General features: G+C 56.3%; 1 protein-coding gene and 1 long non-coding RNA gene across 8 annotated transcripts; both read right to left on the reverse strand.

The window, feature by feature from the left end:
• Positions 1-230: 230 nt before the first annotated feature.
• Positions 231-6755, reverse strand: TMEM125 (transmembrane protein 125). Of its 2 annotated transcripts, XM_077845390.1 has the most exons (3): positions 5354-6755; positions 4504-4575; positions 231-4017 (listed from the first exon to the last, which is right to left on the reverse strand). In XM_077845390.1, the coding sequence occupies exon 1, from the start codon at positions 6577-6579 to the stop codon at positions 5932-5934; it is 648 nt and encodes a 215-aa protein (XP_077701516.1). In that variant the 5' UTR covers positions 6580-6755; the 3' UTR covers positions 231-4017; positions 4504-4575; positions 5354-5931. The 2 variants fall into 2 exon arrangements, with proteins under 2 accessions (XP_077701516.1, XP_077701515.1); XM_077845389.1 differs by having other exon boundaries at positions 231-4575.
• A 176-nt stretch (positions 6756-6931) lies between these two features.
• LOC144282133 (uncharacterized) lies at positions 6932-9762 on the reverse strand. 6 transcript variants are annotated; one of them, XR_013350476.1, is made up of 5 exons: positions 9662-9725; positions 9110-9198; positions 8458-8678; positions 7904-8018; positions 6942-7116 (listed from the first exon to the last, which is right to left on the reverse strand). It is a non-coding gene; the product is annotated as an uncharacterized LOC144282133 (long non-coding RNA). The 6 variants fall into 6 exon arrangements; XR_013350478.1 differs by having other exon boundaries at positions 8458-8570; positions 9662-9693; XR_013350475.1 differs by having other exon boundaries at positions 6932-7116; positions 8458-9198; positions 9662-9762.
• Positions 9763-14811: the final 5049 nt, after the last annotated feature.

Raw genomic sequence — 14811 nt, forward strand, 5'->3', positions numbered from 1 at the left:
CCTGTCCAGCTCCACACTCAGCCCGAAGTCCGCTTGAGATTCTTTCCCCCTCCCCTTTCCTCTCCCTCTGCTCCTCTCCTTGTATGGCTAAATGTGTGCACACACATGTGTGCTCTCCCTCTCTCTCTCTCATGAGTGAATGAATGAATGAACGAATAAATAAATAAATAAATACTACATACATACATACATAAAATCCTTAAAAAAAAGATCCAGTAAGGACAGCAAAGGACTTGAATCAGAATCTCTGATCCTGTAAAACATGGTAACAGTAACAACATCAACAATTATGACACTGAAGCTCTAGCACTTCTTTATGACAGCCCCGCTGGGTGGGCACCCCCATAGACTGAGAAGTTGAGGCTCCCACAAGTTAACTGCAACTTGCCCACTTCACTCAGCAACCGCACCACAATCTCACCCCAAAGTACCGATCGTTGGTCTTGGTAGCTGGACTTGCTCCCAGCCGGCCTGGGCTGGCACTCCCCTCCCCCGAGGGAGCGGGAGCTGAGACGTTTCAGGGTGCAAGCTGCAGGTTTGGGAGGGTGGGCTGTGAGGGTACAAGTGGCATGCCCCAATCAAGTCCCGGAGGCTGACTTCCACAGCTGCGTGCAGGGAGCTACAGGTCCTGGGGAACACTCCAGAAGGCAGCCCCCCATCCGCGTGCAGAAAGCTGAGTGCCAGGGAGCATGTATTACACCCGAGAAAGCCCCTCTAGAAACCTGAGTGTCCCTAGAAGGGGTGACGTCTCATGTGGGATGTAGCTGGATGTGATGTAAGAACCATCCAGAAGTTGCTGGAACATGTTCTTCCAGTATCTGAGGGTCCAGGTGACATGGCCAAGGACCTGAAATGTGACTATGGAGCACTGGGGGCACATTGGCAAGTGCCTCTCTCTACCTCCTCTTGCTGCCCACGGGGACCTCTGTCTAGGCCCAGACCACCCCACTGTCTCTCCCTCAGCCCCTTCTTTGCTTTGTACCCAACACCGCCTTGCATTTTGGGGTCAGTTGTTGGTCAGGGCCTCCCTCAATTCCTGCTCCAACTTACCCGTGTCCACATTCTTGCTTCTCCCCTGTCCATGTGGCATCGTAAGCCCTGGCCCCCGTCGCGTGCCCTGGAGCCACCCTCCCTGCCTGTCCACTCAGGGCCTTTAAGAACAGCCTCTTCTCTGCCTCCCGTCTTAAGCCTCTCGTTCCCTCAACATTCTCTCAACCCATCACACTTCTCTCATCTTAAAGAGCTCCTCAGTCACAAGGACATGTTGATCGCACCCTCTGAATGTTCATCAGATCTGTCGTGTTTTACTCCGTCCCAACAGCCACCTCTTGGGGCCACCATTGCCTCAAGCCGGAGATGGCATTCATCAACCGACACCTTCCCCCGTCTCTAGTCTTGCCCCTTCTAATTAATTCTCTACGCTGCAGGCAGAATGACCGTTCTAAAGCACAATTCTGACCAGTCCATTCCTTAAAACCCTCCACCAGCTTCCTCTTCACCTTAAGAAACGGGACCACCTGCTCTGAAGCCTCTGAGCCCAGGACTGGCCCAGGGCTCCTCCCTGGCTGCCCCCTTGCCTCTTGCCAGTGAATGTTCCAGTTCTGGCCACATGAATCCACTGTGTTTCCTTGAAGGACCCAAGTTCTCTCATCTCTGGACCCTCCCTTCTTTCTGGGATACTCCTTCTTCTCCACCTTCCTAGCTTGGCCGCTGCTTCTCATCCCCCAGGGGCCTGCGGAAATGGCACCTCTGGGACTGACTGGACATTTCTTCTGATTCTTTTCTCTGATGACCAATTCCTGGCTCTGCACTGTGGCCAGCCTCGGTCTCCAATCCTATTCTGGCCAGAGTACTCCCCTAATTAAAAGCTTTCCATGTTTCTCATTGTCCTGAGGACAAAGTCCAAATTCCTTGGCTGGGCTGACAGGGCCATTCCACAAAGGGGAGGGAAGGGAGAGCTATTTGGCAGGAGCAAGGGGAAGGCTTCCCACCACGGGGCTCTTCCCACCACGGGGCTCTCACTTTCTCGTGGTAGGGAGGCCAAGCCCCCTGCAGAGGGTGGTGTTCTGGGGGTGACGCTGGGGTGTGAAAGGTCGTGGAGAGAACTTGGGAGCCGCTGTGGAAGCAGGAGCCCACCAGGGAGGAACAGTGTAAGCGATGAGTAGCATTGCAGACCAGTCGAGGTGGGTGATGAGGGACCCATGGTGACCCCAGGCTGCCTGGCTGTGCAGCAGGTGCAGTGAAGGCAGGTCTCTCCAATAACCAGTCACTGTGAGGCAGCAGGTACAGTGAAGGCAGACGGGAAGGGATTGGTTGGGACCAAAGGACGGGGAGGGGGCAGGGGGCTAAGGAGCTGAGGACTCTGTCAAGGAGCAGGTGAAATGATGGGTCATGGAAACTTAACCAGAAGGGAGATGAAGACAGGAGGGGCCAGGGGATGGCTGGTTGTAGTGTGGCCCGAGATGGGATTTAGGGAGATGCTCTGAGCCAACAAGCTGGGGGTACCAGGTCCTGGGAAGTCAGCTGTAGTGACTGCAGAAGTAGCGACATTTCTGCCCTGCCCATGCGTCCACCCAGCTCCTACCCAGACCCACGTCCTACTGGGTGTGTAGGTACTACTCCACTGCCCTTTGGAACGGCCCTCTGGGGGCAGGGCCATGGTCTTCACCTGGCGTCCTTCCCAGGGGAGCTCAAGGAAGGCCTTGCCTGTGGTGGCTGCTTATTGGGACATTGGTGCGATGTAACCTGGCCCCCCGCCCTTTCTTTAGACCTGTGCTTCTGTTTTCCTTTAGTTTTTTTTTTTTTTTTTGTAGCATTTTATTTGTTTGTTTTCCTCAAATAAACCTTCTGCTCCTTATTTGGGTTTTTAAAAGTCATCACTAGGCCCAACATGGGACTCAACCTCATGACCCCAAGATCAAGAGTGGCATGCTCCTCCAACTGAGCCAGCCAGGTGCCCTTCCTTTAGTTTTTTTTTTTTTTTTTTTTAAGATTTTATTTATTTATTCACGAGAGACACACAGAGAGAGGCAGAGACACAGGCAGAGGGAGAAGCAGGCTTCCTGCATGGAGCCCAAATGTGGGACTTGATCCCAGGACCCCGGGATCACAACCTGAGCCAAAGGCAGATGCTCAACCACTGAGCCACCCAGGCGTCTCCCTTCCTTTAGTTTTTTTTATTTTTATTTTTTTCCTTTAGTTTTTTTTAAAGGAAATCTCATGAAAGAGTCTAACCCTGTTTCAGCTAAAAAGAAACAGGAATTCTCCCCACATGAACGGATGGAGAGGCAGTCTGTGGTCCTCTGATGAGAATGGCGGCTCCCTCTTGGGAGCCCTGGAAGAGGGAGGATTCAGGGACAGAAAGATTCAGGGCCAGGAGTGGACAGTGGCCTAAGTTCTCGACCTGTCCTTGTTCTGGGTAGGGTATACACATTGCCATCCAACCAAGCTGAGCCCTTCACCCCCCCAGTAAAGCACCCACTATGCGTCAGGCCCACCTTGGGAATAAGGGATGTGCAGAGAAGCGACACCCATGTCCTGCCAGCAGGAGCTAACCACCTGACTAAGGAGACAGGCGCGCAGGGAAGGAAGTGCAGACTGTCGTCTACAGTTGGGGGTATGTATGGACGTAGGAAATGGGCACCTTGTTAGTCTAGGGGGACAGGCGTGTCGTGGGGGGGATACTGTAAGTTTCCCTATAAGGACAGCACTGGGTTGCAACCTGGAGCTTCCCGGGTGTAACCTGAAATTGGCCCTGGCCCTTGGGGGGGCAGGAAGAGACCCAAGACAAAGACGGGGACAGGTTGGGGGCTGGCAGGTGTAAGGGGCACGGGAACTTACTTCTGAGGCTTTTTCTGGTGACTCTCGGGGAGGTGGGGGTGAGTAGATCTCAGCACCTGCCTGTCAGATCTTACACCGAGGCCTTAACTGGGTTCAGTATCCTGTGCCACCCAGATAGTCTCCTCGCGACATCACTGTCTCGAGGCTGTATCCTTGGGGCAGCTTCTAGGAGCCAGGCTGGCAAGTGGGACACACATTTCAAGGACAAGAGAAGGGGTGAAGAGCCTCCCGGTGCCCGGGGTCCATAGCCTGGGTCAATGGGGGTGGGGCACATCCCCCTGCATCCCCTTCCCCCCCACCTACTCTAACACTGTGGCTCAAGTATATGTACGTGGTGGGGTTGAGGAGAGGTGAACTGAGGAAGAAAAGAGTAGAAGTAGGGAGCCCCCCACCCAGGGGAGGCTGCACAAATCACGCATAGCCGGGGAGGGCGCTGGGAGTGGGCGGTGGAGTCCGCAGGTGGTGATGTGTTCCCAGGGCACGAGGTGGGGAGGGAGCGAGGTGCTGGGCGAAGGCCATACCCCCCAGGTGAGATGAGGAGCTGGGTGGGGATGAGGACGAGGGGATCCAGGTTGAATATGCAGGGTCTGAGATGCCACAGTTCCCGGGGGGAGGCTCTGCTGTCCTTGGTGGTCCCGGACATGGCCTCTTGTTTCCACTCACCCTGCTGGCAACACCCTTCCCCCATCCATCAGCTCCCAGGTTTCTCCAGGAGGAGCCCCCAGATCTTGGTCCCTGAAAGCAATTTCCTTCTGTCAGAGCACTTACAGGTGCTCTACGCTCAGTGCCCCTGGACACCTGCCTCTCTGGGGGCCCTGGTGGGGGACGGGGGACACCCCACCTGAGCAGCAGGGAGTGATGAAACCTGGCGGCTCCTGGCGCTCTCCCTCCCGCGGGAGGTGATCGTGATCACTGCCACCCAGGAAGTTCTGCGCTGGAGGTGGGCGATGCCTTCCAGGGCTGACCCCAAGCAGGAAGTGACTGTTCCCACCCAGGGGGCTTTCGGACAACCCTCCCATGCCTGAGTGGGGGGAGGTGCAGGTGTGCAGAGGAGGGTCAGCCAGTGGAGCAACTGCAGACGGTGTGATCCTAGAGGTGGGGTAGGGAGCTGCAGCCTCCAGAGAAACCGGCTGATAAACCCCCAATTCTTAAGGCTTTATCTTAAATCAGCACAGGAGCAAACATGAAGGACTCAGGGTATACGCCCTCCTCCACCCCCCAAATAGAAACCCTCCACCTTCCCGAAGCTGAGCGTCCCCTCACCCCCCTCCCCTCCACAGGACCTAGAGGAGAAGCCACAGGCCAGGCTGGGGGCCGGGCAGGGCACATCTGCCAGCTCGAGTTAGGCACAGTGTTCCCAGTGGAAGGGATGGCTGGGGGGGGGGGCCCAGGAGGGGAAGGAAGGTCTCTCAGTGAGATGGTGAGGGACAATCACAATGACGGTGACCCCTGCTTTTATTTCACACCTGCCAGGTGCCCGCCCCTCCTATACACGATGTCACGTGGTCCTCACCATTGGTCACCACGATCACGACTGTGACTCTTCGGAACCTGAGGCTCCGGGAGGTTAAGTCACTTGCCCAGGGCCCCCAGCTGGGGAGTCGTGGATGGGGGATCCCAGTCCAGTCCTGTCACATTGCGGAGCCTGTGTTCTTTCCACCTGGTCACCAGTTAGGTGACCACTCTCGTGGTCCGTGAAGAGTCACTGGTGTGGTCTCTGGGGGCGGGAAACAGTCACTCCTGGGAAACCCCTCATCGGTGCTACAAGGCAGGGTTGAATTCGAGGGCTGTTGAGAGTGGGTGCCAAGGATCTTCAGGGACCCCGGTGACAGACAGGTAGACTCCAACTGCTCCATGGTCACAAACCCCGAGTTCCAAGGAGACCTGCGCACGCCTTCCTGCGGCATGGATGTGTGGGGACACGTGGGCTCTTCGGCACAGGTCATGCAACCCCACAGGGGGTGGGCAGTCCTGGGGACACGTGCATGTCCACGCGCACTCCCTGCACGCGTCCCGCAAGCGCGCCCCCACTCCCACCCACCCTGTGGGTGCTGGGCAGCTCGTGAAAAGGGGGAGCTTGCCGGCGCCTGGTCAGATGAGGCTGGCGATGCTGGACGTGGTCTCGTGCCGCTGGCCAGCAGACAGCTGTCCCGAGATGCTGAGGACGCTGCCGTCGCTGCGGGCGGAGGGGGCGGCGGCGGGGAGCGGGGGGCAGTGGCCGCTCACGCCCACCTGGTACAGCAGCAGGCCCAGCAGCAAGAGCGAGCCCGAGGCCGCCAGGCCGATGCCCACGGAGAGCATGGCAGCCAGCGGCCGCGCAGGGGCGGGGGCGGCGGCCAGCCCGGCCAGGGTCAGGCCGGTGACCAGCACCACCAGGCCGCTGAGCAGCACCACCAGCGCGTCGGCGCCCCCGCCACTGCGCAGCAGGGCCACGTGCTGGGGCTGGCGGACGCAGTTCATGTCCTGCACGGCCGAGCTCATCAGCTGCTTGACCAGGACCAGCAGGGCCAGCAGGCAGAGCACCGTGCCTGCCGCCAGGCGCCACTCACCCGAGCGGCTGCTGGTGGAGGACAGCAGGGCCACACCGCCCGCCCCGCAGCCCGCCACCAGGAGCACGGCCACGGCGAAGCAGAGTGCCGAGCGGCGCGGCTGCTGGGACCACCAGAGCTCCACTTGCTCGGCCAGCATGTCGGGGGGCAGCCCCTGGCCCGGCGGGGCTGGAGCCTCCCCTTCAGACATGGCAGGGGGCCGGGTGCAGGGCGCAGGGCAGAGCCAGGGGGCCCGGGGTGCGGGTCATGGCCTAGAGCCCCCACCAGCTGCTCGGCAGCCAGAGGCCTGGGGTCCCGGTCCTCTCCCAGCCCAGGGCGCACTCTCCAGCACCTGCAGGGGGATCACGCTGTTACTGCCCAGCCCACTCAACCTGGGGGGCCTCCCTGGGAGCCTCGGGGATGATCCCTGGGGGGATGATCCCTGGGAATCCGCCCCAGTGTCCCCCCTGCACTCCACTCCGTCCCTCCACCCGCCACACCCCCTCCCCAGCACTGCCACTTGGGAATGCCTCTCCAGTGACCCCAGGAGGGTTCCCCCACATGACACGTCCCCCACCCCGCCAGGGGAGCCCCTGACCTCTCTGGTTTCTCTCAGGTGCCTGTCCCATCCCGGCGGCCCGAAGGAGCTGGTGCCACAGTGGATGATGGGACCAAGAGCAGAGATAAAGCCTCATTCAGGATCGGACTCACATGGCCTCAGCTGTCACCGCTGGCTCCTGGGGGAGGGCTGTGGGGAGCGGGGGTGGGGGGGTGGGGGCAGGGGGGACTTACGACTTAACCCTTCTGGAACCAGCAGCCTGACCATGAGCCTTCTCTCTGGGGGCTGCGGCTACTTCTCTGGGGGTGGGGATCTAATCCCTACCTCTCTCCTTCCCCAGCATCTCATAGGATTTCCCACCTGTGGCTGTCGGTGCCCCAATCCCTCTCTCCCTCACACCCAGATCTCCCTCCTAAGCTCCAGACCCATAAGCCAATTGTTCCCAAGTCATCTCTGACGCAACAGGTCCCAACCCAAGCTTGTCACCTTAGCCTGGACCTCCCCCTCCTCCTCTCATGTTTCTTACTTCCTCGTGGAATGCACGTCCCAGGGAGGCCACCTGTAAACAGTCCCTGCTTCCATCCCCATGGCTCCTGCCTCATCACCCCCACCCACGCCCATCTTCCTGCCTCCTGTCTTTCTCCACTCTCCCTCTCACCAACGCCCCCATGCCACCCTCCTCCATGATTTCTCTAAAGTGGGGCGAAGGGAGGAGGGTTCTGTACGGGAACCCCAGCTGCTGTCCTTACCACCCATGGGACTGGGGCAAAGGACCTGACGGTGGTTACTTGTTTCACATTTAACCTTCCTCTACAGGCCAATCAGTGTGACTCAACTGGGCAAAAGAAAGCAGCTGTGGTCCCTGCCCTCAAGGAGCTCTGGCTTGCAGCAGGTGCATATATGTGATAAATGCCGGGTGTGGGTTAGGGGGAAGAGGGGCCTAGGGGAGGGTCAGAGAATCCCCAGATAAGTTCACCTCTTAGAACCTCAGTCTCCTTATTGGAAAAATGAGGACAATAACATTTATCTTGAAGGATGGGAGCGAGTCATCTGACATCTCCGCTTCAAAATTCCAATGGGCATTCTAGGACCTGCATAGATGCCCAAAGAATACCTCCTTGAATAAAAGAATACAATGTTCTCCTAATTCAGGATAGGACTCCTGCTGTATACGTAGGTCCAGGAATGTGATGAACGTGGCCGTGCTGTACAAGGGTTTACCACCCCCACCCCGCCCCAGGAGGAGTCTGTTCTTCACCGCCCCCCCCCCGCCCCCCCGCAGGAACAGCCTAGCACACAGGCTGGGAGGAGCAGGTGCAGATGCCCCTAAGGGAGGTGGGGGCGGGGTCTTGGGAGGGGACCTGGGGTCAGTCCCAGTGTTCCCCAGGTCCGTGACTTCACTGGTCTGAAAGTGCTCGCACAGGTGTGCTGGGGCAGTGGGGCCAGGCTTCGGGTGGGGCGGAGGTTCTTGGGCAGAGCCAGCGGGAGAGAGTGGGGGCGGTGGGGGTCAGGGGACCATGGGGCACTCACAAGAAGCCTGGAAGCGCTGGATCCGATCAGAGCAGACAGGGCCAGGCAGGTGGGGCGCTCCAGCTCCGTTTCCGGGGAGGTGCTTCACCTGCCTAACCTGGTCCAGGTAAACCCTGGGGGTGTGCGTGGGGGGGGAGGGGGATCAACAGGTGTTTCCAAGGCTGGGCTTTGAGCTGATTGGCTGACGTGGCACAGCTCCATCTGCTGGGCTGGAGGCATTCCTGGGAAGGGAGGGGCTTCTGTCCGCCGCTGTTAGGGCTCGAACACAATTCCCAGATCCGGGCAGCAGGAGGAATGTTCTCTATCTGCTCCAGAGCCTGGACCCTAACTCATCCCACCGCTCCAAGCCCAGTTTAGCTTTAGCTCCAGCCTAAACCTAACCCGACCCCAGCTGCACTTTCAAACTCTAACTAGATTTCCCAGCTCCGACTGCAACCTCTACCCCATATCTCAGCCCCAACCCCCAGCCCCATTTCCAAATCCAATTCCTGCCCCGGCTTCAAATCCCAACCGCAAATCTGGCTTGAAACCTCAGCTCCAGATTCTGGAATTAGACCCTAGACCACGACCTTGATCCTTGTTCCTGAATTCAGCCCCCAAATCCCAGTCCCAAATCCCAACACCAGCTGATCCCCCAACCCTGGCCCAGTACCCTCATCCTTGGACTGGAGCTCCCACAGTCCCCTTGCTGGGTCTCCTTTAAAGCCCTGACACCATGGGCTGGCCTCCTGGATGCGGCACCTGCTGGGAGAGGTGGGGCTTCAGCTCCCCCAGAAGAGGGCAAAGGCTTTTCAGGTGTGAAACAGGAGCTTCCTGGCTTAAAACTCTTGCAGAATAAACACTTCAGGATACATGCCACACTCCTTTGCAGGCTCACATAGCCCCTGCCATCTGCACCACGCGCCAGTCATTTGCCACTGGCCCCTGCCCTCCAGCCAGGTGGCATGTCATTCAGTTCTCCGTGCTCTGTCCACTGCTTTGTCCTTCCGGCTGGTTTTTGAACTCCGAGTTCCCATGCACGTTGGTATTTACCACCATCCTGCCTCGGCCTGGCCAACTGAGATTCTTCAACTGTGAGATCATCTTCTCCAGGAAGCCCTCTCTGACTTCCAGGCTGGCCCAGGGGCCTCTGGTGCCCCCACGGCCCCGTGCCTCCCCCACAGCTGCTCTTAAGTGTGCGCCGTAATTGCCACTATTTACTCACTCGTCATCCCCCACTACACGGTGGTCTCAGTGTCCGGTTTGCTAACCACCGTGACTTTCGTAGCTTGCACTTTGCCTAGCACGGAGGAAGTAATGATAAATATTTGTTGAATGAATGAATATGTGAAGTGATAGGGGCAGGCAGCCCGTGAAATAAGGCTGGAAGGACAAGTTTGGCAGGTTGCACGGGGACGTGCATGCAGTGGCAAGGCTTCTGGGCTCCTCTGAGGTGCCCCTGGAAGATTCTGAAGCCTAACAGGGACGTGGCCAGGGCTCTGCTTCTGACAGATGAACCTGGCAGCGCCTACCGCACACACTTTGGATGGATGCAGGGGGGCCCCCACTTGGAGGTGGTTGCAGGCTGTCACCCATTTCCTGGATTGGGTCCCTTGTAATGCCCCCTGCCCTCTCCTTCTGATGTGTATCAAATAGACAAGAAAGACAAAGTCAAAGTTTTCTTCCCAGTACCAGCTCACGAAATACTCATGCTTGACCCTTCTGTGCCTCTCTTCGCTTTGCTCTGTGGAGATGATGCAGGAGCCAGCCACAGCCTTGGAGTCGTGCTGTCAGAGAAGTATAACTTGAGCCGCAGATGTGATTTATAAATCTTAGTAGGGACGCCTGGGTGGCCCAGCGGTTGAGCATCTGCCTCGGGCCCAGGGTGTGATCCTGGGGTCCCGGGATCGAGTCCCATGTCGGGCTCCCTGCACAGAGCCTATTTCTCCCTCTGCCGGTGTCTCTGCCTCTCTTCTGTGTCTCATGAATAAATAAATAAAATCTTAAAAAAGAAAGTCAGACCTTATTCTTATAAAAAAAATAAAACAAAAAATAAAAATCTTCTAGTAGCCCTGTTACAAAGGTTAAAAAAAGAAAAAAAAGGTGAAAATAATCTATGAAAATTTTTATTTAACCCCCTAATATTTTTCATTGATTTTCATTTAGTGAAGGATGACACACGATTACTAAGCTACGTCACTCTTATTTTGTGCTTCTCAGTTCAGACTAGCTATGTGGCAAACGTGCAATTGCCACATGCGGCTCACGGCTCCCTGACGGGGATAGTGCAGATCCAGATGGCTCTTCCCCTCAAGGAAAAGTCATGTCAAGCTGCCTGCTGTGAGGCCGGCTGGCTCTCAGGGAGGACCATGTGGGTATTCCACTTGGGCAAAACTTTATAAAGGCATCCCCTGCCCTGGGGCGCAGAGCGGGGAGGGTCAGGGCTCCAGGTTGTGAACTCCTCCTGCTGACTTGCTGATTTCTAGCAATTATTTACCCTCCTGGTCCCATGGAGGGGTCAGCCCTGCCAGACCTGTGGTCCAGATGTCCTGGATGGAGCTAGGGCAGGGGAACTCATGAAATTTTCCCTCCCTTTCCCCTGAGGGGTTTAAACAGAACTTTTTGGATAGTGGTAACCAAGCCTAAAAGATTCCTCAGCTTAAACATTGATGGAGTGAGTCTTTGTTCTCTGTCTGGGTCTTGTCAAGTAAGGCTGCAGTCCAAGTGGATAGGCAGGCTCCTTGCAGGGCTTTTGAACTCTGTCCCCCAAACTGGGGGCAGCTCAGATGGGCAGTAGTGAAAGCCGGGAGTAGGAGGTGGCAGTGGGCACAGAGTGCAGGATGTGGATCAGATGGCTGTTGGACGGTGGGAGTTCTGAGATGCCCACTCTCCAAAGAGAGGCCCTGTGGCCCCGTCTCCCTGCTGCCACAATCCCACCGCAGGCTACTATCGCCCTGGTCGCTGGGCTGACCCCCTTCTAATGCAGAGCACGTGATGTCACTCCTGCTGCCTCCGGTGTCCCATCTTCCGCAGAGAAACAGCAAAGTCCTCCTGGATGGCTAGGGCCCTCTCTGATTTCATCCAGTTGTCCCTCCCCGACTTGCTCTTGCTGTGACACAGCCTTTGCATAGGCTGTTCCCTCTGTCTTGCATGCTTTTCTCTCCACGTGACTCCCTCCTGCACCTTAGGTCAGGGATGTATGTGCTCGAACATCACCTCAGCGAGAAGCCTTCCCAGCCACCCTGTCTACAATCACAACCTTCTCCTACCTCCGAGCCCCTGGCCCTATTTTATTTCCTTTATTCTCTTAAGTTTCTTGGTAGTAATTACCACCTCGCAGCATGCTATGTATTTCTCTTACCTGTCTGGAATATTGTCTTTCTACTCCCCTAAAATGTAAGCTTCATGACCGAAGATCTGTGTCCCCCTCCAGCTCCTAAAATAGGCTTGGCATATAAGAGGTGCTTGGTGACTGCTTGTGGAGTAGTAAATGGTGGAAAGCCCACTGGTTTTGGAGCTAGACTGACCTTGAAGTGTCAAGCCCCCGCTCCAGCTGTGCAACCTTAGAAAACCTGCTTAAACTCTATGTGTTTCAGCCTCTCCATTTGTAAAATGGGGAATTAGTATTAATAGTTGTGTGTATGAGATTAAATAATATAATTATAATCTTGATTAACTCCAGCAAACAGTTACCATTTCCCTTCTTTGTCTTCCCACCAGGTGTGCTAGAGACATAGTGGTGAGCAAAAAAGGTGCTGTCTCTGCTATCCTGAAGGGCAGCCTGGAGCATAAGAGGCATAGACTACTGTCTGCAGCTCTAGCCAACACACCCCACCCCTTCCCTGACCTCCGTGCTCCTTGAGTGACAACTGCCTCAGAGGGACATGTTTTGGAGCGTCTGCCCTGCTCACAATGACCACCTTCACGGCAGGGATGAACCCCAGCAACCAGGATTACTTTTTGCGACCCATCCCCTGGGTGTGGATAGAGGTGAGCCCCAGACTCAAGCAAGGCCAAAAGTACTTCTCTTTTGTCATTTTAAAGTCGGACTAGAGATTCCATTTCAGCTTTGTGGTGTGTGCTAATAAGATGCTGAGGCATCTTCTGCTCCCCCAACTGGGAATGGAAACTGGTCTGCAGGGAGGATGAAAGAGAGAGAGGGGTGGCTCCAGCCAGGCCTTGGTTCAAGTTTCTCTTGAGGCCTGGTTGTATCTCTGTCCTGAGATTCCTGAGACACCCCCCGTCCCTCCCCCACAACACACACACACACACCCTTGCCCGGCCCAGTGATAAACTTCCCCTTTGGGCTTAAACTGGCTGGAGTTGGGTTTCATTACTTGTAGCTAAAGAAAGGCATCCAGAGTTCTTCTGTTCAGAACTAGACTCTCGTAGTCCCAACTTCAATATATTTACTACATCAGTACACATAGGAAGTGCTAGGCGAGTCCTACACCTGCCACCCCTGCCAAATCCCAGCATGTGACACACACAGGATAATCAATACACACCAATTCTTGTCTGTGATTGGTCAACGTAGGTGATCAGGGAAGGTTAGTTCTTCTGGCTGCCTGGTGCATGGCAGGGTTACTTCCTTGTAAATCTGCCCCCCAGCCCAGCCCAGCTCTGGGGAGTCCTCATCTCAGGTGTGCTCAGAGCATAAGCAGGCCTTGGACCTCCCATGTTCTAGGGGAGCTGCCCCAAGAGACTTCAGGAAGAATGAACCCCATTCCTGGGTCTCACGTCCTTTTCTCTAAACTCTCACTACTCCAAATCCAGAGCAATGATTACAAGGGAGTCCTACCTGGAAGCACAGAGGTACCCAGGCCTCCCAGGGCCCCCAGGCACTTCCTGGGAGCAGCTGTTTGGTCATGCTCTGTGTAAAAAGCAGTGGGGAAAGGTAGATGCTAATGCTAGAACTCCTGTGGGGCAGGGTCTTCAGTGCAGGAGAACAGGCTGGCAGAGGAGGCTCAGCGGGGCAGCTCACGCTGCCTGACCACAGCGGATGCTGACTCCAGAAGAAGGGCAGGGGAGCCAATGGATGGCCGGAGGCCCAGAGAGAAAGCAATCCCCCAAAGCACCAGCTGTCACACCGTAAATGCATGAGTCCCCAGAGCTTAATAATGGACCCCAACCAGAAGCACAAACGTGGAGTCCATATGCCAAGGCCTAGCCACTTGGGTGACACGGGGTCCTGCAGGAGTGGGTGACCGTCAGGCCCACACTATCAATGAGGGATCAACCGGCTGCAGGGACCCTGTGAAGGGGGAGGTTCACTAGCGGGGTGGGAACCTCCCCATGGAGTCAGGAGGGAGGAGTCAGGGAGGTTTCTGCTACAGCAGCCACCCAGGCTGTGCCAGCCACCGGCTTGATGTAGGAACACAGAGGAAAAGGGAGACATCAACTGGTGGAGTTAAGCCCCACTTTGCGGTGCAAGTACCTGAGGTCTGCTTTGATTGCGGAGGCATCCACTTCAAAGACTTTCTCAAAAATCCCACTGCCAGCCAGTAAGGCTTCTCGATTTTAGAGATCTTGGTTGATTTTGGTAACGGACCCGGACCCGTTGAGCCACTGCCCCCACCTTCCTCCCCCTCACCTGTTAGATCCCACTCTTATGTTTTATTTTTTTTTCCACTCTTATGTTTTAAATCCTGAGCCCACAAACTCTAGGCCCCCACACTCAACCCCAGTAGAGCCGTACCCCAAACAGGACTTGCTTCCTCTGCCTCCCCCGCCCCCCACACCTTGCTGAGAGCCCCAGGTGTAATTTCCAGGTCCCCAAGTAATAAACCTTCCTTTCTTTCGAGGTTGCCTGATGGTGGTTGCTGCAGGGTGTCTTGGAATCCTAGTAAGAACCCAAGGGTCAGTCCAGCCACAACACTGATTATTGGTAGGTGGAGACCTGCACAAAATGGTGAGATTTTTGCCAGCAAGAGGCCACCCCCATGCCCCCGTGGGCAGCTGAAAACACACCCTGTCTCCCGCTGGCTCCGGCTGCCAGATGCTGCTGGGACAGGGCTCTCCCCCGGCCAGAGCTCTTGCTCCCACTGCCCTCCCAGAAGCTGGGCCACAGCTAGCCCCTGGCTTGGTTGAGCTTGGCTTGGGAGCTCCATTACTTCTGGTTTAGATTCTCCTGGCGTCGCACTCCCCTCCACCACCTGGCCTGGGGTTCTGGGGTTCTGTTCTGTGCTTCTCCAGGGCAGCCTCACAGGGGCTGGGATGTGGAGGCTGCTGGCGCCCCAAGTTGGGTGCGATCCTGGCCCCGGCAGGAGGAACCTGTGCCAGCTATTTCACCCTTTTGATTTCCTCACCTGTAACCTGAGGCCCATCTTTGTAGGTGAAATGTGAGGTCTTGATTCTAAGGCATTTTTAGGTTGG

This window comes from Canis aureus, chromosome 13 (genome assembly GCF_053574225.1).
Source record: "Canis aureus isolate CA01 chromosome 13, VMU_Caureus_v.1.0, whole genome shotgun sequence".
Lineage (NCBI taxonomy): Eukaryota > Metazoa > Chordata > Mammalia > Carnivora > Canidae > Canis > Canis aureus.

What these genes read in the sequence shown, in the direction of transcription:
- TMEM125 (XM_077845390.1), bottom strand. Translation starts at nt 6,579, where the DNA reads ATGTCTGAAGGGGAGGCTCCAGCCCCGCCGGGCCAGGGGCTGCCCCCC.